Below are 27,523 nucleotides of genomic sequence, written 5' to 3' on the forward strand. Positions count from 1 at the left end.
AAGAAAGCCATACTTTATAAATCAAATATGAATGCTAGGGAACAAGAGGCAAAAGGAAAATAAACAGAATTACCTAAAGAGGAAGACTATCTGTGATAGCTTCATGTAGAAAGAACATTCAGTAGTGCTTTATGAATGCCAGTTAGTCTTCTCACAAATTAGCAAGCATTCTAAAAAAAGATACCTTTCAAAATTTTGCCCAATATAAGAAACACACATACCCTCTCTGAAATAAAATTTTCACAAGCCAATACTTACCCATACTAATTACAATATATTCTGATTTTTGTAAATGCTAGTGATGATGTGCTAAATTGATTTCAAAGCTCACCAGTGAATCACAATTCAGGATACAAAAACCTCTATGCTAAAAGAATTGTAACATGTAAGAATATAGAAATACAAAGTTGCTAAATTTGAGGGTTTTGATAGACTAATCATACTGCAACAGAACATTTCATGGTGATCTGAAACAAATGTCAAACACAAAAAAAGTTCCAAGTAACATCTGCATTAAGAATGTTTCAAATTAAGACAAGAGATAAGAAACAAAGAAGGGAAAATAAATACATGAGATATTGGAACAAACCCATTCAACTCTCATCTCCATTTCACAAGCTATGACTATAAAGCCTTTACCAAATATTGGAACAAATTACCCAATCTCCAGTATTTTATATGCTACTCTGGATCTTGTGTTTAAATTTCAAGATTAGCTATAGAAGAAGAAGGTGGTCTCTGGACCACTGGGGATTGGTATTGGTGCCATGGGCTGAGCCAGGCTGGCTTTCTACCCAGAAGAGTACAAACCCAGGACAAGGAACCTGCTACTAAGGCCCTGGACCCTCTTCCAGCATTCAAACTAGAGACATCTGTGGGTGACCCAAGGGACAGAAAGAAAAGTATTCTAAATTGGCCAGAAATCTTTAGCCAGACATCTTCCTTGACCATTGTCTAGAAATACTAACCAGCCAGTGGGAATGATTATCACTAATAAGTAACTAAAGCCTAAAATAGGGGAAAAAAAAAGTGAAGAGGAGATAACTTCATAGTAAATAATGTTTATTCTTCAGAAATAGAATCAAATACCTTTTGAATTACTACCAAGATTTCTTACATTGGTTAAGAGGTTAGAATACAATGTCTTGAGATCCCTTTCAACCCTGAAAATCTGTAATTATAAGTTTAAATCCCAACATCAAATAACATCTTTGAGGGTATTAGATAAAGTCAGATGCTCCTTTAGGCATCCACAAAGGATAATCCTTACCCATCAGCAAAAACTTGTAGTGAAGATCACATACCCCACCCCATTCCAAATCAGTGACTACAACAAAGAAAAAAATTTAAATATTTCATTTTCAAAATACTGCTACCTGGCTTTATAGGTACACACAAGTGTTGAAATTTATCAAATTACATATTTTAAATATGTGCAGTACATTGTTAAATCAATTTTGCCTCAATAAAGCTGTTTAAAAAATACTCACCAGCCTTCCATCTATGCAAACAAATTATCTCATTCCAATGATCAAAACAGCAATATTACAGCCTAAATATTTTCTAAGCTTCTCTTTTGAATTTATTTTCCCTTGTATTCAAGTTTTATTGCATTCTTCTCATTTTCCTAAATCATCATTTTTTGCTTCTAAATGAGCATAGTAACTAAGCTTTAATGAGCACCTAAATTTTCTGCTGCTACTCGAATGACCTAATTATTATGCTGTGAAATATATCTGTCCTTTAACAACTTAAGTAACAGCCTAAAAATCTACAGGTCCCTTAATAATTTCATTTCCTTCTTCCCATTCATTAAGGAAATGCATTGCTAGGCCACACCTTCCATGCTACCACTTTATGGTTCAGCATTCACTCTCTTCCCTCATTCTTTATTACGAAGCTATCTGGAAACTAGTAAGGGAAAGGAGGAAAACCAGTAAGACTACTCACATCAGATTTAGAGGACATATTCTCCTCCACATCTGAATCATTGGGATCCACAATATCATCAAATGGTGGTAAAGTTGATTTCTTCTTCTCTGACGTCTCACTTTCAATTTTGACCTTTCCCATCTTGACATGAGATTTATCTTTTATCTGTTTTTTGTCAGCAGAACAAGTGAGTATCAGTGGTGGTGCGCTAGAAAAACTTTTAAATAAAGCCTCCGAGCTACTCTTTTTTCTTTTTTTGGCTGAGAGTTCTTCAGAATCTGAAATGGGTGGCCTTTTACTAGGAGCCTTCTTATCTTGTTGTCCACTGGTGATGGTGAGTAAGTTACTGTCTGGTTTTGGCTCTTTTGACATGGGTTTAGGTTCCTTGAAGGCCATCTTAGGAACTATTTTCTCTTCTTTCAGTGGCTTATTTTCTTTGGGTTTCTTAGAGGATTCTTTGGAAGATTTGTTGTGATCCCTGGAAGGTTCTTTGAAGGCACTTTTATGTTCTCTGGAGTCTTTAGAAGGTTTTTCCTTGTGCTCCTTCATTAATTTGTGAGGCTTTGAAAAACTGGTACTACTGCTGCTGCTGCTGCTGCTGCTGCTACTGCTGCTGCTACTGCTGCTGCTACTGCTGCTGCTGCTGCTGCTACTGCTGCTGCTGCTGCTGCTGCTGCTGCTACTGCTGCTGCTGGTATGAATGCTCCTATTAGGGTCCTGCAAAAAGGGGAGAAGAAAATGAAACTCTCAAAACTAGATAGCAACAAAGCGTCAAAAGCCAATTTCCTTGAGTTATATCTACATAAAATGATCCTTCTTTGGTTGCTCTCAAGCTATCTCTAAAATACCAAAAATATTTTAATATAAACCAACAACCACAATTTAACAGGTGGGAACAGTCTATGTGAGAAATAGAGTGAGAAAGGTTTACTATCAAAGGATTTAATGAGGCAAGCCGTTTTCTTAATCGTTCAAAACACAGAGTTTTAAAATATTTTAATCCAACAAATGTTAACTAAATACATGTCCTAGAAGAGACAAAGATGGATAACACATGCCCCGCCCTAATAACTTTGATGTATCTATGATCGACAGTTGTTGTAAGAGACACCTATAAAGTGCTAAGACAACCCAAAAGAAGGAGACTATTTAATTCTATTGGGGGAACGGAAAAAGAACTCATAATTCACAAAAATTTATAAAGAACTAACACCTGAATTAAGTTCTGGAGGATAAGCAGGTAATTACTAGAAAGAGAAGAATTAAAAGGTACTTAGATATCAGGGATCAGAGTAAATGTGAACAACAGAGAGCAAAGCACAGACTGTATTTGGGGAACACCCATCTATAGCACAAGATTAAGGAGGCAGCAGAAAAATAGACCAGCTTCACACAGTGAGGCCAGGTTATATTAAATTTTAAATGGCTCTGCAATATAAAGAATCACTAGACCCCAAAAAGGAATAAAATAATTGTCAATTTGAGATAAAAAGGAATTACTTTTATGTTATCCAAAATTTCATGAGTTAAGGCATATGTCTCCCACTCATTCGGCAAAAAAAAAAAAGGAATCTAAGAGAACAAAGATTTCACCTAACCATCAAATGAATTAGAAAGTCTTTAGCAACTACTGTAGCGTAATCATGAGAAATGCCTATTTCATTTTAAATGCAATGTTTCACTCATATAAACACATCAGAATATATAACTTATATGTAATCTTTCTGTTTAGGAACAAAATCTAAGTCCATACTTACCATATTTGTGAACCTCTACCATTAATAGTAAGAATAAGAAACAGAAGTAGATCCTGGACATGCAAAAATCCACACCAATTACTAAAAGAAGAGCTCTTTCTTGCTTACTTCCAACTCCTAATGAAACCAAAGACAAATAAATGTCTAAATTTTCAACTAGAATTTATATCTTCAGGCTTTCTTATTATCTTTCACCTCTAACTCACCCACTTAAGCCCAAAGATATGTAAACCAACCATATATTCCTTAAATACCTAGCATGATAAAGGAAAGACAGTAGGCAGGGGCTATGCTTTTCACTAAAACGAATAATCTACTTAATAGATCTATGCAAAAACCAAAAAAATGTATATGTGTATATGAATAAGCAGCGAAAAGTAATACCCAAAATGAAAAATTATTGTTCTATATTAGTAGGAATATGTATTTTTGTTTCTTAAAAATATTTTGTCTTACTTGCTCAACGACAAAACGACACAGACCAAATTATATCATTTATTTTCTCAAGTAAGCAGTTGGTTTCAAAATTCTAAAATGGATAAAGTTACTAAGCAAAGACATGCTTTTATGCATCAACTAGATGATTTCTTACAAAACATAATCCGAGATTTAAAAGCAGAATGCTAAAGACAGGATTCATATTACTGAAACTTCATTATTTTATAAATACTATTATAAGACATTTCCTGGCATGTTAAGTAATACTATGAATAATTAAAATAAAGTATAATGGACAAACTAAATTAAGGAAGAACATTTTGAAATCTAATATCTCTGAGGGTTTTTTTAATTGGTTTGTTGACTCACTGAATTTTGGAAATTTGCAGTCAATATTCTAATTATGGCTTTAGAACACCCAAGTATTGTTGCCTAACATTCAACACACTTTTATAATTGTAACTTTTAAAAACACAATTTTTAACCTACCAACAAATTTCTAATGTTAAGCATTAAAAGAAACAGTAACATTCCAGCACAGAGGAGGATAGGGGGAGAAACAAAAAAAAAAATCTATGAGGTTCTTCCACAATATATTTGTAAAATCCTTCTATAGAACAAACTGGAATTCGTAATACAAGATACACAGTAGTATCTGACACAGCTTCTTGTGTCAGAGAAAGTTTAAGTTCTTCTTTTAATTACATGCATATAACATTAGATACAAACCCCCAGAAATGTAACTTTTTATACCCCACATTGATCTAGGTCTTTAATGTCTACTGTTGCCTTCTCACCCCCTTAATGAATTTTGCAAGTGACCATTCTTGTTCCCCTCCTGTTTTGTAATTATCACCTCAAACATCTTTCTTTAAGCGAAGAAAGCACAAAGTTAAGAGGACAAATACATTCCATAATAGCATCCTAGACAAAATTTAGAAAATAAAAAGAAGAGAAAACAGTTTCTATCACATAGAGCAGCATTTTTTTTTTTTTTTGACCTGGGCCTGTGATAAATGGCAAAGTCCAAATATAGGTCATTTATCTCCATGTTCACACATGTAATAAAGTAAAATAGTGGCTTACATACACAATCAGGCATTAAATTGTTTCTGACACAGAATAAAAGCTTTTCACTGATTGTCAGCTTATCTATACTATATATATATATGTGTGTGTGTGTGTGTATATATATGTATATATATACACACACACACATATATACACACATATATATATGGAATCTAGTCAATGGCTTTTTAAAATTTTTACTGAACCATTAACCTCAGCATTAAGTGCTGCTGAGCAGCACAGACTAATTATCATTCAATGCAAAGTTTACACATGTATAATTCAAATTCTTTTTGCCACAGGCTGATTAGGACAAACTGAATATCAAGCAATCCAACCACAGAGAGCATGTGTGCATAATTCAAATCTCAAATATTTAAGGCCAAGGACTATTTAAACATAAATATACATATATTTGCACTAACTTTACAACCTGTGAATATAGGGCACAGTATTTTCTGTCTTCCATTCAGATTCTACTGAATGCTTGTTTTAATTTTCTCAAATGGACTAGGTCTCTTTAATGTGTAATCTCTCATAATACTACTTGTCATCACTCTAGTAGATGACCTAAGAAAAGAAGAGGTTATAACTAGTGGCCGGAATAAAATTCTTAGATTATATATGGCTTTCAATTTCCACTTTACCTCCACATGTACTTCCCAGTACCACTGATAACTCAAAGCTGATTCTTGGCTCCTATTTCTTCCCTCTAGCTATCCCTCTTATTTTTGGTGCCTGTTCTACTTTAACTGGCTTGTGCATTGTACAAGATTTTCAGATCAATCACCTTTTATTCCATAAAATTTGCATGTGGACAAATTCTCCCCAAAGAGTTTTATTTGTCAAAACCAATACACATTCCCAGAAGAATTTATTTGCCCAAACTGCATTTTATAAGGACACTTCCTAAAAACTGCAGGAATTGTGTAGTCTAAGAGATTATGCATATGAAGGGGTAGAGAGGACCATGAGAGTTGAAGTTGGCTTCCAAAATAAAAGTCTCTTCTGCAATGTCATCAAACACATGATGAATACCACAAAGGGATGACATACCATCTGAGGCTACACATGAAGTATAAAAATTCAGGATTCGGGGTTGGGGGTGGTGAGCAAGCCTGAATTTTATTTATCTCCACTTCAATCCCAGATCCAGCCCCATTTACCTCTCTTGAACCAGTCAGCTCCAGGGCCAGCAGGCAGTGGGCCTGAACAATGTAGCCATGGGCTTACAGACATCTTGAGAGAGAGCTGGTACAGGACTTGCTCTGCTTTCAGCTCCAAGTGGATCCAAAAGAGGTTTTTTTTTTTTTTTTTTTTGGTTTTGGTTTCTTTGTTTGTTTTTACAAAACAGTATCTCACTATGTTGCCCAGCCTGGCGTGTAGTGGCTATTCCCAGGTATAGCTCACTGCAGCTTCAAGCCATCCTCCTGCCTCAGCCTCACAAGTAGCTGGGACTACAGGTGCACTCTACCTTGCTCCGGCTTCCAGAAGAGTTTTGCATGTAGATAACTGCACCGCAAGTGTGGCCAGCCTCCCTGGCCCCAAAGGCACCCATTTAATAGGAGGAGAGAGTTCACTCTGCTCCTCAGGCTGGGGAACGCAAGGAGACTAGACAGAAGGTACAGTTCTCCAGGCATACAGACAAGTAACAGATAACATGCCTACTGCTACAGGGCAGGTTGAGACGCCTGTATCTTTCATCGCTTATGAGATTACAAGAGCCTAAGATCCCCTAACAACTCAACCTGAACCCCACTATAAATACAAATAAGATACACAGGGTGGGAGGGAATGAGAGGGAGTAGATGTAACAGATCTTCTGGAGGAGAAAGATGAAATACGGAGGTCAAAAGCAGTATGAGTACTTGAGGAGAATCAGAGGGAGCACAAGAAGTAATTTCTTGAAAAAAATTTCAATTAAATTAAAATTTAACAATTAAAATTTTCAAGCTGAATAAGTTAGTAGATAAAGGAGAGGACAAGACTCTAACTGGCAGTATGAAAGATCAACTGAAAGAAATTTCAAAGCATAGAGTAAGAAGAGATGAAAATCATAAGGGAAAAAGAGAAGAGACCTGATGAACAGATCAAGGCAACCTAACGTATCAGCCATAGGAAGGGTTTAAGAAGAGTCTATAAGAGGAGGAAACAAAAGAGATAGAAGCAATAAATAAAGAATAAATTGTGGACGAAAATTGTCATGAACTAAAGAAAGGACTGAATTTCAACTTTACAGGGTTCTCCAAGATCTAGGAAAAACTAATGATTAAGTGACATACACCCAGAAACATCACACTGAAGTTCCTATATTTTAAAAAGAAAAAGAAAACCTGACACATTACCAGAAAGAATAATTACTTAAAACTAAAAAAGAATCAAATTAACACTGTACTTCTCGTTAATAATATTGGAATTTGGAAGAAAGAACAATAATATTGAGATGGCTGAGGGAAAAGTACAACACAAACATCCTCCACACAGTCAGTGTGAAAGAAATATGTGCCCAAATCTAAGGACTCAAAGAGGACACCAGCCACCACCAAATCAAACAAAGGAAAGGACTTCGGAAGAAATTCTAGCCCAATCATAACCGAATCAGAAAAAAAACTTCTTATGTGTGAAAAGATGGTGAGAGGGAGAAATAGGGGCACAATGTACCTTACACTTTATACAGAATTAAATCTAAATGAATAATAAATGACATGGATATGTAACATAAGTGATCCATGTAAATTCCTGACACAGAAACGTCTAACAATCTGGACCTAAAAAACTACATTATCTCCACAGAAATTTAGGAAAAGAAGAGGAGGATTAGAGTCTCAAGGTGAAGGAAAATGATGGTGCCTTTTTTTATGTTACAGTGGAAGAAAAATTCAATTCTTAGCAATTGAAAGGGAAGGCACCCAATAAAAAAAATAGAAAAGTACAGAACTCCCACATAAACAATGACAACATAGGAAAAGAAAATCAACTTGAAATATTAGCAAAATTAGGAAAAATGAAAAAAGCCACAAATATAAATAATGAACAAGGTAAACAGAATATAACAAGATGAAGTATTACTCAGAATAAAAATTAAAGAACTGAATTTCCCCACTGGAAGACAAACTGTCAGACTGGGCTAAAAAGACAAGGGCCAGATATATATTTTCAAAATCAATGTAAAAATCTGCCAAACTACATGATTTAAAAATGACAAAAATGTATAGTGTTCAAATCAGATAAACAACCACCTCCCAAAATGGTGGTGAGGGAGGTCACTGTATAAGAAAACCAGAGGAGAATCCTGTAAAGTCCTGTATAGGAGGTAATCAGGAAGAGATGGAATGTGAGGGATTTGGCACAAATAGAAGGCAGCAATAAAGAAAAAAAAAATTTTACAGCTACAAAAATAAATGGATGTGCAAAAAAGAACATCTAACAAAAAGAAACATTTTAGCCGTGAATAAACATTTTACCGCCATAATAGTAAACAATGTTTACTGGCTTTCAACTTTTAGAAATTAATCTACTCAGTTCCACCACTTATTAAGTAACTTAAATTTTCTTATCAGTAAAATAGGGACCCTAATGTTACCTATACTATTAAGGTCAGCTTGATGACTTAAAAAACTGTGTGTATATGTAAATGTATTATGAATAATATATAAGTACTGTGCCTGTCACATAATAGGTGTTTTTGATTCCTACCACCACTACTACTATTGTAGACAAGCACAGAAGACTTAACATTTTTTTACATAATACGATGTTATCAACCTTAACAATGTAAAAGTGAATGACAGATGTGAAAAGTGGAAACAGGAGATAAAAGGGAAAGAAACTTTAGTATTACCACGAGAATCAAGAGACATTGTCCATGGTTGGTAAAACAAGCAACATACCTCTCCGTTCAATATCTAGAAGGCATAAAAAAGCATACAGAAAAAGTATAAAGGTATCCAAAGAAGAATTTAAAACAGTGTCATATTGGGGAGAAAAGAAGATGGAGCAAATGGGTTCGATTCTCATGTAGAAACAGCATAAACATATACTTTGGAAAATTAGCCCTAGAGTTTAAAAACAGAAACAGTTAAAGTGGTTCCTTTCAGTAAGTGGAAAGGAGATTGGGGGAGATTAGAATACAGGACTTTTGCTTTTTGTTAACACGTTCCTTTGCTATTTAATTATTTTAAAACATGTACATGCATTACTTTGATGTAAAATAAATTTCTTCAACCTCACACGTGTACTTTTACATCACTTTCTTTTCTCTTCCCATTTGCACTTTAGAGCTTTTGTGAAATACATTTTGCATTAGAAACACACTATTCAACTATGTGAATGGTGTCTTTGTATGTTTTAAAAACATTTCGATTTTCCTTCTGATGCTGTCTGAATGTTATCATGCTGTTTTTGAGCAAACTGCAACCAAAGACCAAAGCTACAGTTGTGGCATGATACCTAGACTGCATTTTAAGTTTCAAATATTTTACCTACATCATTAAATGAAAATAAAGATGATTTTCATCTAAATCATTAGATGAAAATAAAACCTATAAATTATATTCACAATGAAGAAATGGAAACAAATGAAAAAAATTTATTTCAACTCTGAAGTAAACAGAAGTAGTAAACTTTTCATTTCCCTAGTCTTCTTTTCAAAGGTATTAAAAGTAAATCCAATAAATATTTCTTAAATATTAAAAATATGTTGAAGTACTATATCTGCATTAAAATATGAAGTTTAAATGTAAAGTATGAATTGCAAAAATATTCATTTTATAAAATAATACTACAAATAGACTAAATTTTAAAATGATTTTCTTTCTCAAATGACTAGTTTCAGCTATGTCATACATACTATAAAGTACTTTTGTTTCAGAATTCAATCTCATTTAAAATTCTCTTGTTTATATACTATTCCATGACTTGCTATGGCTTAAGTTCTAAATTATAATTAAGTGCTGTAACAGTAAGTTGTATTTAGAACACTGCAGTTTCAGGCAAACTTCTGTTTACTTTTGTGGTTTGAAGCTATTAATAGAAACTCAAAGTAATAATGGTATCACTTCTCTTTCAAGGTTTATGTATATTTAGCCTTGTATAATTTTTGCTTACTTAAACAAGCTTAAAAATATATTGGCCAGATCATTTTAGTATGAACTAGATTTCTGATAATGAGTCTTCAGAAGCAATTGCTACTTACATAGAACAGTCCATCTTCAATGTGTGCTACTAATCACAATGCAATGTTTGGACATACAACATGAAAAACAACAGTACCTGATACATAAAAATTCAATAAATGTCCTGCATAAATTAAAAGCCCAAAGAGAGACACATATGAACAATGATAAAGTATAATCAGGTCTGTACTATCTTGTTACCTTCTCTCAATAGTTATTCAATACATATTTATTGAGTCTCTAGCATATGCAAAGGACTATGCTGAAACTGATAGATACACTATGGTTTCAGGGAAAATAACCCTTCTAATTTGGGCAATATGGTAGGCTTTTAGGGAGCTCTTATTATAATACAACTGGATATTAGGATTAATTATGACAAAATTCTTCATTGTTGGCCTTATTTAAAAGGCCAACAGTATATGAAAGAGAAATAGAGAAAAGAAAAAAGAGAAGGAAGGAGTTAAAATGTGAACTGTGAACTACAATCAAGCATAAAAGATGTTTTGCCCAAAGGGCACATACATGCCTATGTTCTCATGGATCTATAAAGACCAAACCTGGGGCCTACAGCATATTTGGAAACCTAAACCTCAGAGTCTCACAGAAACCCAGAAGAAGCCTTTACAATTCTGCTGTTGGGGGGAAAAAACACTCTTCATTCAGGATTCTGGATTCCCAAAGTTCACCTAAATCAAATATGAACTCACAATTTTAAAATATCCCTGAACAGAAACAAGCCACCATGATCTGAGGTAAAAGGGCCTAAGGGATCTCAGACATGGAAATCATCAGATACAGAATATAAAATATATCTGAAGTGTAAAAAGGGAAAACATTGGAATTCAAAAACTGACCAAGCAATAAGAAATGAATAACAATCACCAGGCCACTGAAAAGAAACAAAGACCACTTTATGACCAAAAAAAAAACCCAACTGCTGGAATCAATATCTCAATGGATTAAACAGAAGCTTGAACATAGCTGAAAAGAATTAGTGAACTGGAAGATAGATAGGAATAAACTGCCAGAATACACACAAAGACACAAGAAAATGGGAAATATAAAAGCTATTAAGAGACATGGAGAACAGAATAAAAATAACAAATATCTAATCAGAGAACCAGAAACAACAAAAAACACAGGGACACAATAGCTGAGAATTTTCCAAACATGTTAAAAAGTCATAAATCCATAGAAAGGTAGGTATAACATAAAAATAATGCTGTATGCATAAATTAAAAAGAATTTACTCCTACACAAGAAATTAAAAATGAAAAACACCAAAGAAAAAAGGATTATAAAAGCAGTAAGAAACAACAGATCACCCATTAAAAAAAGAACAAGTAAACTAGTGGTATGCTAGAGCCAGCTACCAGAAGCCTCACAAGAGCCAACCGTTCAATCAATTTTCAGCAATTTTGTCAGCCAGTTTTTAAACAATAAATGCATTGCATTAACACGTATTCTATAAATTAAACAAGGCCCAGAGTATTATTTTAAATACTATAAAATTATAAGTAGAACAATATTAAAAGCAGAGGTTACAGATAATCAAAACTCATGAGTTTCTAATTATTTTATTATATATTATTACTAGTTGTGTTCTTGAGGTAATTATCTCTATTGTATCAGGATGCTGGAGGTACTTCATAATTGAGTGCTCTTTCCAACTCCACAACAACTGACATAATGTGGTGAGACTGTTTACACCACTGAAATAAGCAAACACTAAAATTCATGATTCCCCCACCACAGGAGATAGTTGCTAAATGTTTACTAGCATAACCCTGATCAGACTGACACCAGACTTCATAAAAACAATAGAAAAATATTTTCGAAGCATGAAAAGAAAATAAATGACAACCTAGAATTGTATACCAGCAAAAACACTTTTCATAATAGAAGTAATAATCCGAACTTTTATAGATTAAAAAAATTGAGAGAATTTACTAATAGGCTGTCAGTAAAACAATTTCTACAAGATTTGCTTCAGGAATAAAGAAAATGAATTTAAGAAGAAATTACGGTAATACAATTAAGCTAAAATTTAAAAACTTTTCTGTATATATATATATAAAACTCCACACATTTGGAATTGTAAAGACACATTTCTAAATAATTCAAAGAAATTAAAATTAAATTAAATTAAATTAAATGGAAATTAAGGAAGAAATTAAAATGGAAAATTTTAACATCATCATATTAAATGATAAAGAAAACATTACATTAATTTTGTGGAATATAGCTAAAATAATGCCTAGAGAAAAAATTTAAGCCTCTAAGCTTACATGTGAACAAAATAACTGATGATTAATGAACAATAGCATACTAAAGAAAAAGGAAAACCATAAAAAATTTTTTTAAAACTAACAAAATAGTCAACAAGGTCTAATGAAAACAACTTTGAAAAGAACTAATAACATTCATGATCCTTTATCAAAGACTTATTAAGACAAAGGAGAGAAAGTGCAAATAAACAATAGGAAGAAAAAATAAGAATATACCTACACAAGTACAGCACAGATAAAACAGTTAAAGGTATTATAGATAATTTTATTGCAATAAATGTGGAAGCAAATTTTTAGGGAAATATAACTTATGCAAAAACTGACTCCCGTAAAAATACAAAAATCAAGAAGAGTCCTTTATTAATGTCAAATAAGGAATTTAAAATCTTTCTACAAAGAAAACATCAAGCCCACAGATTTTAGAAATAAGTTCTAGGAAAAAATTTCAATTTTATACAAATTCTTCTAAAGAATAGAAAAGAGAAAATATTTCCTATTTTATGTGGTTAATATTATCAAAGCAAAAAATCCTACAAAGAGTTAAGAGGAAGAAACATATGGCCCTTTCTAACTGAAGAATATAAAAACAACATTTTGAATAAAATATTAGCACAATTAATTCAATTGTAGGGGGGAAAAAACCTAAGAGAGCAAGACCAAATTGGGCTTAATCCAAGAATTCAAAAGTAGTTTAGCATGACAAAAATGCTTGTCAAGCACCATATTAACAGATTAAAAAGAGAACAAAACCATCTGTTTATCTCAGATACTGAAAAGTTATTGGATAAAATTAAAATCCATCCATGATTTTTTTTTTTTTTTTTTTTGAGACAGAGTCTCGCTTGTTGACCAGGCTAGAGTGAGTGCCGTGGTGTCAGCCTAGCTCACAGCAACCTCAAACTCCTGGGCTCAAGCAATCCTTCTGCCTCAGCCTCCCGAGTAGCTGGGACTATAGGCATGCGCCACCATGCCCGGCTAATTTTATATATATATTAGTTGGCCAATTAATTTCTTTCTATTTATAGTAGAGACGGGGTCTTGCTCTTGCTCAGGCTGGTTTTGAACTCCTGACCTCGAGCAATCCACCCACCTCAGCCTCCCAGAGTGCTAGGATTACAGGCGTGAGCCACTGCGCCCGGCTCATCCATGATTTTTAAAAAATGAAAACAAAATTCATTACAAAACAGGGCTAGGAGATAAATTCCTTAGCTTGATAAAGGGTAGCTATGAAAATCCTATGCAAACACCACTCTAAATGGTGAAGTATTAGAATGGGTCTCCTCATAATCAGGAACAACATCACTTTTTTACTGGTCCTCCTACTGACTCAGGACCACAAAAGGCAGAAGGAAAAAAGGATACGAAAATTAAAAATAAGGACATATGTCATTATTCATATATGATTGTCCACACAGAAATACAAAAAGACCTATACAGAATGAATAAGTTCAGTAAGATGGTTAGAAGCAATAATATGCTAAAGTAGACTGCATATTCACACATTAGCAACAAACAGGAAACATTTAATGCTCATTTATAATAGTAACAAAAAATATAAAGCACCTAGGAATAAACAAAACATAAAACTAGGTAGACCTTTATCACAAATTTCTTAACACTTTCAGACATTGGATTCTTATGGATAAGAATACTCATCACCCAGATTCAATGTAATTTCAATCCAACAGAATTTTTCAAAGAATTTAAACTGATCTAAAATTTATATGAAGATAAAAGAATGATGTAGTAGAACTTGTCATGCCATATAATAAACGTCCTTATGAAATGAGAGTAATTACAACATAGTGGTATTGCTGCAGAGATCAACAAACTGACCAATGGAACAGAATTGCACATGCTCCTCAACAGACTCACAAATATATAAAAATCTGATGCTTGACAGGGTAGATCAACGGGGAAAGCATAGACAAGTCAATGAAATATGATGAAACTGGTTTTCTATATAGGAAAATATTGAAATTAGACCCTTACACCTCATACCATACATAAAATCCATTCCAGATGTTTGAAAATATTTCAATGTTACACAAAACTTCTAAAACACGTCAGAAAAAAATTCAGGAGAATATCTATATGACCAGGGGGTATAGGAGACTATATTAATTAGGACATAAAAAGAATTAACCATTTAAAATCTCTGATCACATTAAAATTAAGAATTTCTATCAAACGATAAAGTAAAAAAGGCAGTAACTAAGCAAATTAGGAAAAGATATTAACAGTAAATATAATCAACAATAAACTCATATCTCTGGAATACAAAAAGACCTTTAATAAACAAATTGGGAAATGAGCAGAAGACATGAACAAGCATTTCATAGAGAAAGAAACATGAATGGTCCCTGAAATATATGTTCAATTTCATTACTAATCACTGAAATGCAAAATAAAATAATGATAAAATACAATTTTATGTATCTACTAAATGTGCACAGAGGAACAAGTTTGACTAGAAAACAGAGGAATAGAAAACTTTGTATGTGTTGATATGAGACTCTAAATTGTTATTCCTGTAACATAATGCTAAAAAGAATAAAGCTAAATAGGTAAATGTTCTATGATCCAGCAATTTCATTCATAAGTACACAACCTAAGGCAGTATCTCTCTGAATGTGGTCAGTGGACCATCAGCATTCGTATTACCTGGATGCTTTTCAGAAATTCAGATTTTTAAGCCCTACCCCAGACCTACTCAATAAGAATCTCTGCAGTGGGGCCCAAGAATCCTCATGTTTATTCACTCCCCATGTGATTCTCATTTACCGTAGAGTTTGAGAACCACTAACTCAACACTGCAGTGTTATTCAAACAACTGGGTCATAAGACTGGAAAGCAGTATAGTGGATGGTATTATTGTTTGTAAGTCAATCTGTATAAAATAAAATAGATTGAATCCATGTAGTAAAGGTAAGCAATGCTTATGAAACTTTTGTCTCTCATCTGTCAAGATATATTTATTTATGTATGTGAGTACTTGTTATTATGAAAAACATATTTCTTACTATGGGTCACAATCATAAAAGTCTGAAATCTAATGACATATAGAAACATATTTCTTACTATGGTTCACAATGATAAAAATATGAAGTCTTGCCTGGGTATACTGGAGACATGTACAAGAAAGTTTATAATTGCAAAACCAAATAAAAAGGGGTAATCGAGGTAACCAGATAAAACAGAATGGATACACAAGTCATTATATAGTCACTCTATGGACTATACACAGCAGTGAAATCAATAACATGTGCCAACAGGGACAAATCTTACAGTGTTGAGTAAATAAAGCAAATCACAGAAAATTACATACAGTACTATTCCATTTTCATAACAATCAAAGCAAGCAAAGCTGAGAAAACTGAAGAATACAAATATTTGTCAAAAAACCAAGTTTAAAAGCTCAGGAAATTTTAGGTGAGTAATTAGATGTAGGGGAGGCAAAGGAATGGACTGCGAAGGCATATACAAATGATTTGGTACTAGGTATGTTCTAATTCTTCTTAAATTGGATGGTAGGTTTATGGTATTTGTTTTATAATTCATACATAAAATACATAAATCCTCATATTTACCAATTATAACATAACATTTTCATCTTAAGAAAAACTCAAAGTTCCTGATGTCAGTATCTTATGGAGTAGCAAGGGAAATCATATTCAGACTCAGTGGATACTTATTTATTAGCTGCTATGAGCAAAGTATACACATTGTCTCATTTACTTTTCTTATGAGACCTGTGTAGTAGAAACTTGGAAAAGAATAGGCAACCAAATATGTGTTGAGTGAATAAGTGCTTGAATAATTTTATAATATTAAAAGCGAAAGAGTTTTTATATATAATAGTTCTACTCATAGGAGTTAAATGAAATAACATAGATGATTAATTATAACGAGTTGTTGGTCTACTCTTATCTTTTCCACATTCTATTACTTATTATCAAAAGTATAATGAGAAAAATACTCAAGTCAAATGACTATTTTCTCTGGAAGTTTATCTGGCCCAAGGTGTGGAAACTAAAATGCTATATGGCGGAGTTAGCTAATGTAACATCTCTGTATCAGTAGAGTTTCTATTTTGCCCTTAAAAGTAGAGTTAGCTATATCTGAGGCACATACAGGGTGGGGAAAAAGCAGAGGCATCCTAATATAAGAGAAGAAATTATTAATACCAAGGCTAAAAAAAAAAAATCTGTGACACATTTAGTCTATGCACTTTAATAAAAACTATAGTTTTAAAAGTGCAAAGTCAAAACTGTTTTTCATTGGATATATATTATAATGTAAACAAACTCACTTTGAAAATGGCTGCCTTACAAAATTATTGCCATCTTTCCAAAGAACTATTTCCCTTCATGGGGCTCCTACATATGTATACTTTTGTTTTTTAAATTTGATTCAACGATTATATACCTACAGGACTTTGAATGATGACTGACTCCTAATAGGTACATAATAAGTATGTGTCTTTGAATGAATTTATAACTTAATAAGCATTTAGTATACAGTAGGCACTGGGGAAATACCACATCAAATATGTTACAGTCCCCATCTACACAGAGCTAATACAAGTGTTTAAATAAAAATAAATCACGCCGTTCTTCTTCCTGAACAATTCAGTCCAAAAGCTATTAGGTGGAGCCAAGCAATATAGGTTGCAGCAGGGAGAGGGCTGGTTAAGGGAGGAGGGATATCTTTACAGTGGCTAAGAGCCACTAGGAGGGGCTGCTTCTTGCAGAAATGGCTGAATCCAGGGCTAGAACACAAAATAGTACAACATGAGCCTTGACCATCATTTTGTACCAAAAAAAGTAAGAAAGTATACAACAAAGACTGATCAGAACATGTCAAATGGATACAGAAACCAAAAGAAAGGGGTTCCTACTGGCCAAATCAGGATAATTCAAGTATGAAAGTAAATAATGATAGTAATGGATTATAACCCATCTAAAAATATATATACCCATGAGTCCTTGATGATAAAAAGAATAAATTTAAGATTGAGAAAGAATGAGATGTTTACATTTTCTCATAGTACCTCCCAATGAAATATTTATTAATTACAAGCAAAATAAGGTAAATTTACAGTAGAGAAGCCTGGCAGACACCATTTGAATCAAGTGATCGGAGTTAACATCAGCAGTAATGGTACAATGGAAATCATGATCAGGTGGTGTGGTACAATAAGGAGAGTCCAGCATGACTTCTGTGATGTTCCTGTCAAAGATGCATAACTTGAATCTAGTCATGAGGAAATGCCATATAAATCCAAGTTGAGGGCCATCTACTGAACCATTGGCCAGAAGTCTTCAAAATTTTCAAGTTAATGAAAGTCAAGGAAAACCTTAGGAACTATTCCCAGTTGAAGGGGGTAAGACACGACAACTATATGCTATGTGTGATTGTACACTGGATTCTTTTGCTATACAAATAAAGGACATTACTGGAACAATCTATAAAATTTGAATGGGATCTGATGATGAGAGGTTAGTAATGTGTCAATGCCTATTCCTGACTTTGATGATTGTATTGCAGTTATATAAGAGAACACCCTTGTTTGCAGGAGCTAAACATTGAAGTATTCAGGCATAATGGAGCCTTGGTGTTGGCAACTTATACTCAAGTGGTCAGGAAAGAAAAGTTCCTTGTACTATGTTTACAACTTTTCTGTAAGTGTGAGATGATTTCAAAAAATTTTAAATTGTAGGGTAAATAAATAGCATTTGGGAGAGCCTCATATCTCCATCTGTGCACAGTGGACTAAGGGACCCTGGGAAGGGCATCTAAACCAGAGGGTGTCCACAAAAGGTCCTCATTCTGTTTCAATTTACTCCACTTGGCTCTCTCACCAAGAACCCATAACATATTGAGCAGACCTATTAATAAATTGCACCATATGATTCTTCTAAGAGGAATCTAAATACCATCCGAAAGAAACCAAGGCTTCCTTATACAAATTAGATTTGTCAGCTAAATCGAGGCTTTCCTAATATAATGAAAGGCAGTGGTTTGCTTTCAAAAATGCCAAATGAGGTTGCACTTCCATATCACACACAAAAAGCAAACAAACAAAAACCAGACATAATCTAAAAGCCTGGGTTCATCTCCTCTCAACTAAAACATATTGTCTCCATCGCAGAAAAAAGACTGTACTCTTGTAAAATAAATTCAAAGGTATATGTATTTGGGAACAACCTTTCTATGGCTTAGTTGGGAAAATCAGCTCCACCTGGTAGAATCTGTGGTAGAAGCAAGATAGTTTTACACATATTCACTCTGACCATCAGCTTTAGATGTTAAAAAATCAGCTTTCTAGAACAGAAAACATTGTTGTTTTTGTCAGCTTTGGTCTTTAAGGGCTCTCAGAACCTGCTTGGGCTGGAATAAGGAATGGGGTCCAATAAAAAAGCTTCTGGATTCCCACTAAGAGCAGCAGATGTCTTAAAAGTACCACATCGTTCTCTTCTAAAAGCACACCAGGGCAGTCTGGACTGACAGTTAGGCATTTTTCTTTGTTTCTTTCTTTTTTTTAAAAAAAAAGAAACTAAGCTAGATTATTTTAGTCCTCTGATGAGAATTTATTATCCCCTAAAAATTAACCATGGGTTATGGCTTGGTATAAAGGAAAAAAAAAAAAAATTCAGTGTGCATTCACTGAATACCCAGAATCTGGCATTAAGTATGTCTCACAGTAGGCACTCAAATATTTTAAAATGAAAAGCACTTATACTTCCTCCAGATAAGTCCAGCACCAAACTAAAAAAATGCCTCTTAGAAATAAAGTTTTATTTTTGTTTTATTAAACACTCATAGTTACATAGGCGGGCGGTGGGAGGAATGAAGGATGGTATCTGAAGGCAGGAAGGGGCAGGGTAAGACTTAGGAAGGGCCTGTCAAACTTGATTTTCAGAAGCAAAAAAAATCAGTTTTGTTCCGGGAACTTTAATCTTTAAAGCAAGAAACAAAAAGATAAAAATCTTCTGCCAGAAGTCTTTCAGAACTTGAGAAGCATCTTGGATTTCCTGAGCCTGTCCTTGATTCAAATATTGTCTGCCATTTTTAGATCATGTATTCAAAGGATCATGCATGTATATTGAGCAATCAGGGTGGGAGATAACTATCAAGAGGCCAAAGCAGCTTCCCCAAAGAAGAGGGAGCAAGTCAGCCACAGTAAGTAGATTCTAAAGTGTATCACCATCCTCCTTTCTTACCCTGAGAAGAAAATCTTTTACAATCTAATCACTCAAAGAGAATCACCACTACCCCATGATTTATCTGTATCTCTACTTTCAAAAACCTAGTTGACTACAAAGTTATTTTCTTGACATTACTATAGGCTTTTTCATATGCTGTTTAATGTTGGCATGAACCACTTCTAAAAACCAATTCTAAAGTCATGCATATCCTTGCAGTTCAACTTAAAAAAAAAAAAATGACTCCAAAAATTATGCTTGCCTCTAATTTATGGAAAATGAAAACTTAAACTTAACCAATCCCCATAGATAGGATGATGTTGGCTTAAGGAAGTTTGAGGGAAGGGGGATTTCTAATTATCATTTTCTCTACACAAATTTCATTTTCAGAAGTGAGAGAAATACAGGGAACTTCCACCTATGAAGCAATAAACAAAAGCATAAAGTCTGCTTGTTGCTCACAAGTGAGTCAGGTTGTCTTCAGGAAAGGTACCTGAGCAAGACTGCTCTATCTGTAAAATGGGGAGCTTGACCTGTTATATCAAAGAATCTCTTCATCTACTAAACAGTATGATGTACTCATTTTATAGCCATGAAAATACAAATGGACCCACATGCCCAGAATCTAAATGTATTAATAATAAAAGTGTTATTGGGTTTTTCCTATATAGCTGTCACTGTGCTAATCACTTCTTATGCATTGTCTCAGGTCATCCTCACAATTATATAGGCTGGTAGATGCCACAACACCCCATTTTACAAATGAGCAAACACACTGATAGAGATTAGTAATGTGTACAAAGTCACACAGCTGCTAAGCATCAATACCAGCATCTGAAGGAAAAGGTCTGTTTTATGAGTCTGCCACTTTAACTGCTGTGCTATATTCACCGCCCCCAAAGAAATCAGGAGCTATGTACAGAAAATCGAGCAGTGAGAAAGCTACTATATGTCTCAACAAGAAAGGTTTTACTATTACCTTCAAGGCTGATTAAGTATAGCGTTTTACCAAGTAACCTCTGAGGCATTCACATCTGTGTTGCTCTTGTACTACAGAGGCACATAAAATCTCTGACCTCAAGGCATTTTCATTTAAGAAAGGTAAATCCGAATAATTATAGCACTTTTTTAATTAAAAAAGAAAAATAAACTGAAGCCAAAATAGAGTATATATAAATAAACCACAAAAATCTCTTCCAGAGAAGAGTAAAAAAGAAGAATAAAATACTGATAAAACAATCCCAGGGGATAGTGTGGATGGAAAGAGAGAGCTCAAGAAACCTGACCCTGGGAGAGGGGTGTGATGGACAAAAGAAACCAATCCCGTCTTTGTCAAGAGTAGGAGTAGAAATCTAGGGGGAAAACACAAAAGGATATAAGGGAAATAGAACAAGTTCAACTAGAACAAGTTCCAGCCCTAGCCCTGGAACCCCTGTGAAGAGTCAAATCAGAGAAAGTGCATCTTAAAACTGGAACATAGTGGAAGATATTTTTATTAATGGTGATCTAGAATATTCCTGATCTGGACTATATCGATGCTCTCTTTGCCAAAGTATTCAGAATTCAAAATTATCAGAACTGAAAACTCTATTTAATCATTACTTTAAATAAATAATAAATCACTACCCTTTGTGTGAAATTCCCTACAGCAAGGGCTACATTATTCAGCCGGTCTTCTGGTTTTTGGTTTTTGTACCCATGTCCTTTCAAAGGGTTGGGCTGGTCTCACAGTCACTGGCACTGGAAATCCTTGGTTTAGCACAACAGTCTTATCAAAAGTTTTCTTGCTCCCTGTGCTTAAGCCAGATCTTTATAGACATCTATGAATGCTGGATAATAGTGTCACAGGCTAAGAGCACAAAGCAGAGTGACAGAACAAGAGGTCAAGCTAAACTTCTGAAAAGGAATAGCTATTTGAAACTGGAATATTTTGAGAACAAATTTTCAAGAAAGCTAGCTTTATTATTTCCCCAGATAACGCCTGTCTAGACTAACTGAGACAAGATCATTTTGTTTTAACACCAAAATCACCTCTTTTTTTGTACCTATAAATACTGGCACTGCAAATGGTTGTGCAGATGGTGCCCTGCATAGGAAGCGTGGCCAATGGGATGAGGATTAGCTGAAATTCAACTATGCTTTGCTAGCTACACCATGTTCCTTGGGCTGGGACTTCACAGGGTGGGAAGAGGTGGGAGCATTTATTTTTAATTTGCCCAAAGACACCATGGACACCATATGGGTAGACTTCTGTCTACATAACCCACACAAATCCCTATCTTGAGACACTAAGAGTTCATGCTAAGACTGAAATTTGTAAGGTCAACTAAATTTTTATTACACCTCTATTTTCACTCTAACAGTTGAATGAACCAGTTTGTTCCATGGATAGGGCATCCTTATTTCACTCAGTCTTTCCATAAATAAAGCCTTTTTATGTTTAACAGTTTCACACTATCCAGAGGCCCCCAATCTACCCTGTAAGGGGAAGGACGGCAAAAATGACACAAAGACAAGTTACAAAATCTACAATGATCTATATTAAAATATAAATCTTTCCAAATAACTGATTATGGCCCATCCAGTCACAAAAAACTAGACCATCATACTTCTACACTGCCAAACTCATTAAGGGAAAAATCTCAAATGCGTGCAAAACAGTTCTTTTGTCATTATAATCTTTAGGTCTTAAGCCAATGACTTTCATCTTGAGAAGCAGAATGTCAAAAGGGGAAAACAAAAACAAAAGCAACAGAACACATTACTGGTAAGTTCTTAACAACCAACCAAAGAGTTTACATCAATTTTCTTAAGTGTAAGGACATGATTAAAAGAATAAAAATAAAGTTATGTAGTTTTAAACCTATGAAACTTCTGTTTAACATATTAAATGCAAAATATAGGCATTCAGTGCTATCTTATTTATATACACAATACAATGTAAAACACTGACAGAGGTTATCGTCCCTGGAGAAGTTATAATGATTTCTTTTCTTTTCTTTTCTTTTTTGCTTTTCCAAGAAGTATATATTTTCTAAAACATTTATTTTAAAATCGGGGAAAAAATTAGATTCCTTCTTGAAGCTAAAATATGTTTTTCTAGTAGAACACCATTATTACGTCGAATCCTTGATATAAAAACGTTTTATTTTCACCTTTCCAGGTGACAAAAACTGTGATTTAACACAAAGCATAATAAATCTGTAGAAAAAAGAGGCCATTTTAATAAATAAAACAATTATTTGCTAACTGCTTAACTATGTACCACATTTTATTTAATAATCTCAAGTGAGAAGAAGGAAATATTATGAATATTTTAGATTTATACCAACCTAAAGCCTAAGGTAAATTAGCAGCAGATTCAAGAATTGAATTTGTGGCTCTGGATATCAAATCAAACATTCTTTCTGTTACACCATGGCTATGTCCCTTGTGGTAATAAGGATTATTATTTTAAACCATCTACTATCTATCTACACTCCCTAAAAATGAACTGCAAATGTCTATTTCAAGAGCCTCAGACATTATTTTTTTAAACTGCTAAATTCAGATCCCAATCACAGCCAGGTTTTCTTAAAACTCATGGAACAACAACAAAAAAATCAGGAAAAAAAAATGTTAATCATACCCTCCCTTTTCTTTCTCCCTGTTATCTCAAAAATAAGTTTTTACTTAATATTATAGAGTATGAACCCTCCAAATATCCAGTGGAAACAATCAAAATAGGCAACTCCACTCATAAACAACTACCTTACCATCTTAGAAGAGAACGAACCCAGATACAGTATTAGATAAACTTTGTATGCAGCTTTGAAATAAGTGCATTACAAACTAGAACCTGAGCCAAGAAGGGAGAGAGCATTTGAATCAACAGTTTTCATATTTCTGTATTTAAACTGAGAAACAATTATTTATTTTTCAATTGTAAAATTCTCCAACATTTACATCCTTTAATATTTTTCTCTTTTCTGTTCATTTCTCATTTGGTTGGCTTTTTGTGCACTGGGAGGAGGAGCTAGGGACAAGGTTAAGTGATGGCTTGCTTTTGGGTATCACAGAATTCCTTTCAAGAGTAAATTAAGGTTGCAACTTTCAGAGTGTCCTACATATAGTCAGCTCAACTGCTACTACTGGGAGGTCTGCAGAAAGAAATGTAGCATACCTTCCAATATCAACAGCTAAACACTCAACAGAACTTTTTTTAGTACACACTCCAGGAACATCTCCCTGTCTCACTTCTTTGTCTTTTAGCCTTTGCTCGGTTTATGTAGTAATGGTATTTGAGCTTTGGGCTGACTGAAAAGTATACCCCTACTTTTTTCCTCTTTACTGAAAAGGTAAATAGGTAAGTTTGCTTTATATCACAGATATTTTTTCTGCATATTTTCAAAAGTCTGTAACTGTCCTGCAATCAACTTGCGTGCATTTCAGAATCCATCAAATCATAAAGCCACTAAAATAGGTTGAGTGACAGAAATAACTTTCTATTTATCAGATGACTATGCTTTCCCTAAAAGAATTTATGAGATCTATGTTACATTTGGAATTAAGGGTTACTACTTGTGACATTCTATTTATCATTTATATGTATGTTCCACTTTCATGAATAATTTTCCAGGGGGATGGAGGGAGGCAGCCACAGATATAGAAAGGGGGAGAAAATACCAAATAGGACAAAATTAACTTCTGGGAAATAGCCACATAAATGAGGCAGCCTGCTTGATCTTACATTTATTAAATAAATCACCTTTTATCAGTGCCGGTGAAAAACAGCGGAATTCTTTTATCTTTGGAGGCAGACAATTACAGGATGATATATATCAGAAAATAACAACCAAAAAAGCACATGTGTTCCAAAACAAATATCCAAAAATCCAGTGAAGCTGTCCAGTGACAGCCACTAAAATAATCTTCGCTGTATTATTTTCTTTGAGTCATTTTTAAAATAAGCATCCAGCTATCCATCTCTAAGCACTGTTGAGATGAGTTTGCCACAAAAGCCACTTATATTTTTAGAAGCCAAAGTCTTGACAAATCAGTTCCTAAGAACATAATTTGTTACACATCGAAAGCCTGAAAACACAGACCTTGGTTAAAGAGGCTTCCGTATCTTTTTGTAACCTTTCCAAATGTAAGTATGTGGGAAAAGTACCCATAAATTTAAGTCAAAACCGAAACACTTACAATATTTCCAATTTAAAATACATTAAAATGTGGTCTTTGAAAGGAAATGAAAATGGCTTTTTAAGCATATGAAAAGTTGCTCATCATCACTCATAAGAGAAATGTGAATTAAAGATGAGATACCATTTTTCATCCCTCAGATTGTAGGTGGGGGTTTGGGGGGGAAGCCCTTAATAAATCACCTTGTGGAGAAGCAGGCACTCTTACACGCTGTTGGTACAAGCATGGAGTGGTATAACATTTTTGGCAGGAAATTTGTAAATGTCTACCAAAATTTAAACTCCACTTTGCCTTGGAACCACAAGTCTACTCTGAGGAATTTATCCTACAGACATACTCATCTATGTGCACAAAGAACTATGTACAAGTTTATTTACTACAGTATTGCTGCTGGCCTAGAGGAAAGCTCAATGTATATCATTTTGTACTCTGTATTTACTTATTTAAAAAAAATTAAAATTTGAGGGAGAGATAATGTGATCTATACAGTTTAGAAATTACAAGTGTTCTCAAGTCCCCTACAAAGGAAATAATAAACCACCCTACACAATATCCATTCCAGATCCTTACAATACAATGCTCTGTTCAGATGGCTTGACACAGATGCATTAGTGAAAGCTCCTTATCTAAGATTCCTCTTGCCCTTTAATAACCAAAACCCCTGTTGGAGGTCCACAGAATTCCACTTCACACTAAGCAGTGTTTCAGAAAGATTCCAATTTATTCCTTGCAAAACAGATCATATATAAATGTAACTGTCACTCTGAGAAACAAGACTGCATTATGCTGCAGACTTAATACAGACTGAAAGCATGTTCCCCATGTCTTCTCCAGCAAATCTTGCCAAATGGGCGTCTGAAATGTCCTATTGAAACAGGTGGTGTCTGAACAGAATTGGATTTCTGCCTATAGAAACCCTAGTTTTAACAACTGCTGTGGTTAGTTTTAATTTTCAGTCCTCAAAATTAACTGCTTGCCAATGATTCAGAAATAGACTGAACAACATGTTTAGACTTTGCCCTGTTTAATTGAGGAAAGAAAGAAAGAAGGAAAAGAAGGAAAGAAAGGAAGGAAGGAAAACACACACACACACACACACACACACACTCTCACATACAGAAGCCAACACCCTACCACCATCCCATAAAGAACAACAGATATGGCCAGGCATGGTGGCTCACGCCTGTAATCCTAGTACTCTGGGAGGCCAAGGCAGGAGGATCACTCGAGATCAGGAATACAAGACCAGCTTGAGCAAGAAAGAGACCCCATATCTACCAAAAATAGAAAAAATTAGCCCAACTGTCGTCCCAGCTACTCAGGAGGCTAAAACAGGAGGATCACTTGAGCCTAGGAGTTTGAGGTTGCTGTGAGCTATGATGATGCCACTGTACTCTACCAGGGAACATAGCAAGACGCTGTCTCAAACACACACACACACAAACAGAACCACAGCAGACCACTTGATTTCCAGGCCAAAAAAGGGGAGCAACTGTAAAATAAACTCAATTCCCCAAAGATGTCTGCCTTTTTTGTACTTTCTTTGTGGAAAAACAAGGATGCAACTACCTTGCTGGACATACTACATGTGAAATCTTCTAAGGGAATAATAGCTTTGAGAAGCTTTTAATCTACTAGAAACTTAGAATTAAGAACACTGGTAAGAATCAATAATTTTTCTAATGAAAGCTTACATCTTACAAAATGATATTCCAAACAGACCTGAAGTTACACTTTATGCAAGCAAAATAAAAACACCTAGAGTATAAACTCCTTAAAGAAAGATACCACGGGCTAATCTTTAAATACAACACAGGTCCATCAATGTGTTAGTCACATGAACTGGTGCTAAGTATGTTTTCCTGTGAATAAATGTAGAACAGCTTACACTAAATAACAACCTTTTTTCACTGTACCTTTAAGTGCCTGATAGAATATAAAGGTGGCTACGCATCTACTGATCAAGGCAAAAAGAACCAAGACACTGGGCGTCTACTGTGTGTCATATACCATGGCTACACACTCCCTATGGGAACACAGCCATGTCTGTTTCACAGCTGACAAACAGATTTGAAAAGATGCAATGACTTTTCTAGGGTAATCCAGCTGGAGGATGATAGAGATGAGTTTTCTACCTAAATCTGCCTGACTTTACTTTTCCAATTGTTTCACATTCCCTCCCACCAGAAATCCAGAATGACAAGTTAGTAGAATGATGAGTTTTAGTAATATGACACACAATATCTAATATATAGTATTTCTTGCTTTGCTAATACCCAAAAGAAAAGCTCATCTTCTTTCATCCACTCTCTTAGAGTAACGGATGTCAAACTCTTCTATGCTGTTTTTCAGTGTAAGTGAATTCCAACTACTAAGAGGGTGTCAAGCAAATAGAGACAAAATTATCTATTGTGATTATAAGTCCTTTAATCCTAACATCCTGGTAAGTACAATTTGAGAATCACTGA

At 34.3% G+C, this 27,523-nt stretch overlaps 1 protein-coding gene across 2 annotated transcripts in view; it reads right to left on the bottom strand.

Annotated features, from left to right (window-relative positions):
• MLLT3 (MLLT3 super elongation complex subunit) overlaps window positions 1–27,523 on the bottom strand; it is a 254,723-nt gene that overhangs the window by 62,448 nt on the left and 164,752 nt on the right. For both annotated transcript variants that reach the window (XM_012769768.3, XM_012769769.3), the window contains exon 5: window positions 1,951–2,649. In XM_012769768.3, the coding sequence (XP_012625222.2) occupies window positions 1,951–2,649 (699 nt within the window). The remainder of the gene's footprint in view (window positions 1–1,950; window positions 2,650–27,523) is intronic.

This window comes from Microcebus murinus, chromosome 12, assembly GCF_040939455.1.
Source record: "Microcebus murinus isolate Inina chromosome 12, M.murinus_Inina_mat1.0, whole genome shotgun sequence".
Lineage (NCBI taxonomy): Eukaryota > Metazoa > Chordata > Mammalia > Primates > Cheirogaleidae > Microcebus > Microcebus murinus.